Source organism: Cyprinodon variegatus, unplaced genomic scaffold (assembly GCF_000732505.1).
Source record: "Cyprinodon variegatus isolate N-32 unplaced genomic scaffold, C_variegatus-1.0 Scaffold259, whole genome shotgun sequence".
Lineage (NCBI taxonomy): Eukaryota > Metazoa > Chordata > Actinopteri > Cyprinodontiformes > Cyprinodontidae > Cyprinodon > Cyprinodon variegatus.
This window is the reverse complement of record NW_015150712.1, coordinates 1011246-1013505: the sequence shown is the minus strand read 5'-3', so window position 1 is coordinate 1013505 and position 2260 is coordinate 1011246. Positions and strand designations below refer to the sequence as shown.

General features: G+C 36.7%; 1 protein-coding gene across 1 annotated transcript in view; it reads left to right on the top strand.

Annotated features, from left to right (window-relative positions):
• Window positions 1-2026: 2026 nt before the first annotated feature.
• The window catches only part of LOC107089636 (CD82 antigen-like), a gene marked incomplete at its 5' end in the record, with an annotated part of 17196 nt that continues 16962 nt past the window's right edge, over window positions 2027-2260 (top strand). The window contains one exon of the mRNA XM_015382533.1: window positions 2027-2249. Within this exon, the coding sequence (XP_015238019.1) occupies window positions 2027-2249 (223 nt within the window). The remainder of the gene's footprint in view (window positions 2250-2260) is intronic.

The following is a 2260-nucleotide window of genomic DNA, read 5'->3' as shown; positions in this document are numbered from 1 at the left end:
TCATGAAGAATTAATCTAGATCTTGTTTACATGAAACTACAGACGTGTCTCGTGTCGTCTTCGTTAATCTCACTTGATTGTCTCATTAATATTCTCTTTTTACATCTCCCCCTTGAAGTATTTCTTTCAGCCCCGAGTCCCTCATGTAATTATAGAGTTAGAGAAACCTAAGAACATCTGTTGCTTTTTCAGATACAGGTTGTGTTTGTGAAGCTGTGTGCGTTGGAGGCCTTAAATAACATGTTTCACATACAACATTCTGAGAGCTTGTCTCTCCTTCTTTTGAATGCTACCCTGTAGCCACATAAACTCTAAGCATATGCTCACCCAAGCATGTTCAGCCTTAAATTACATCGCAAACCACCACAGCGAGAGCTGCTGTTGTAACCCGTATAAAGTCTGCACTTCTTTGGTGCTGAATGCAACATCTTATTAAATGTTTTAAAGGTTCTTTTTTTCCTCAATGTTTTACATGTATAATCTTTGCAGAGGTTTGCACAGTGAGTTTGCACACATGTTTTACATTAGTGTCGGGTTCTTTAGGCATTTTCCTATATTCCATATGGATGGAGAAGGGTAGGAATATTGTAGAGCATGACAGACTGCCTATTTGCATTTCCGATGATGATACAGCATGCATTCTGTAATACCGACTAAGCAAGATAATGGAAACGACTGAGAAGATTATTTTTACCTATGTTATGTAATTTATAAAAAGGTTTTAGGACAGGTATTTACACTTCACTGGGGAAAAAAAAAACAAATCTAGGTAAGTAATTTTTTCTTAAAATAAGTGCATTTGTTCTTGGATTGAGGAGGTAAAAGAGACACTTTACACTTAAAATAAGAAAACACCGTAGCATTGTCTTATTTCAAGTGCATTTTATCTAATTATCTTATTTTAAGAGTAAAAATGTTTATTCCATTGGCAAACTATCTCATTTACCAACTCAAATTAAGGGTAAATACACTTAATTTAGGAAATTTGTTCTTATTTCTGTTCATGTGCATTTAGAAGTAGTACACTGCAAAAACAATCTCAAAATGAGTAATAATGTCTTAAATTATGGGTATGTACCCTTAATTTGAGCATGTAAAAAAGATGATTTGCCAATGGAATGAGTATTTTTACTCTTAAAATAAGGTATCTAGATATTATGCACTTGAAATAAGACAATGCAATTGTTTTTTCTTATTTTAAGTGTACATTGTCTTGTTCCATTGGCAAAGGGCCTCACTTAAATCCTTAATTCAAGAAAAAATGTACTTATTTAAAGAAAAAATTACTTATTTAGATTTCATTTTTTTTCAGTGTAGAGTCTCTCAGAGCTGCATTTGCACAGGAACTTTCTATGTGTATCTTTCAGGATCTTGATTTTTACTTTATATTCCAAGATGTTATTAATGCCCCAATCAATCAGTCAGCCAGTGTTAAAAATTACCCAAGTCTCTCTCAGTTTGTAAATCAGCAGGTCAGATCGTAATAAAGCTGGAAATCGACCATTTCATTGCTTCATCTATAAATTAAATAACTGTTAGAAGAGTATCTCTGACAGTTTTCTTCTTCATCTCATGGCTCAGATGAATCCATGCCATTAGCTTTGGCCTGGTGTCTTTATAACTTGGAATCTTTTCTTAAAAGCTCAGATTTTGGCTCCATCTGCAGACAGAGCTCTCCGTCTCTGGGGCTCCTATAGCAAAGATAGCACAGAGCCACATAATGGCTCCCGTTCATCTCCTCTCTAGGCCTCCAGCTCTCTTTTTTTAGTCTCAGCTCCCTCCTCCCCTTCTTCCTCCTCGTCCTCAATCTCACCCACTCCACATACCAAAGAGTGAAATCAATTAATCAAGAGGCGGCCTGACTTGTCCCAGTCCATCTCCCCCTGGTGGCCAAGTCTTTCTAAAATAATCAGTCATGAAAGAAACTTTGATTTGAGCAGAAAGCGTTTAGTCTGTGATGAATTTTAGGCTCAGAGTAACTAGATCAAAACACTCTTGGATCTAATTAAGGATTAACTCACTTAAGAAAACTGCCATTTACTGTAACACAGTGTCTCTTTTGCTTTTTATTTAATCTTCTCTGTATTTTCATCCCTTCCTGCCTTTTTTTTCTGTCTTCTGCAGAAGAATCCTCTGACACAGTGAGGGCGGCATCATATATCTTCATTGGAGTGGGCGCTCTATCAATGGCCATGGGTTTCTTCGGCTGCATAGGAGCCATCTATGAAATCCGTTGTCTACTGGGACTGGTGAGGAGAAG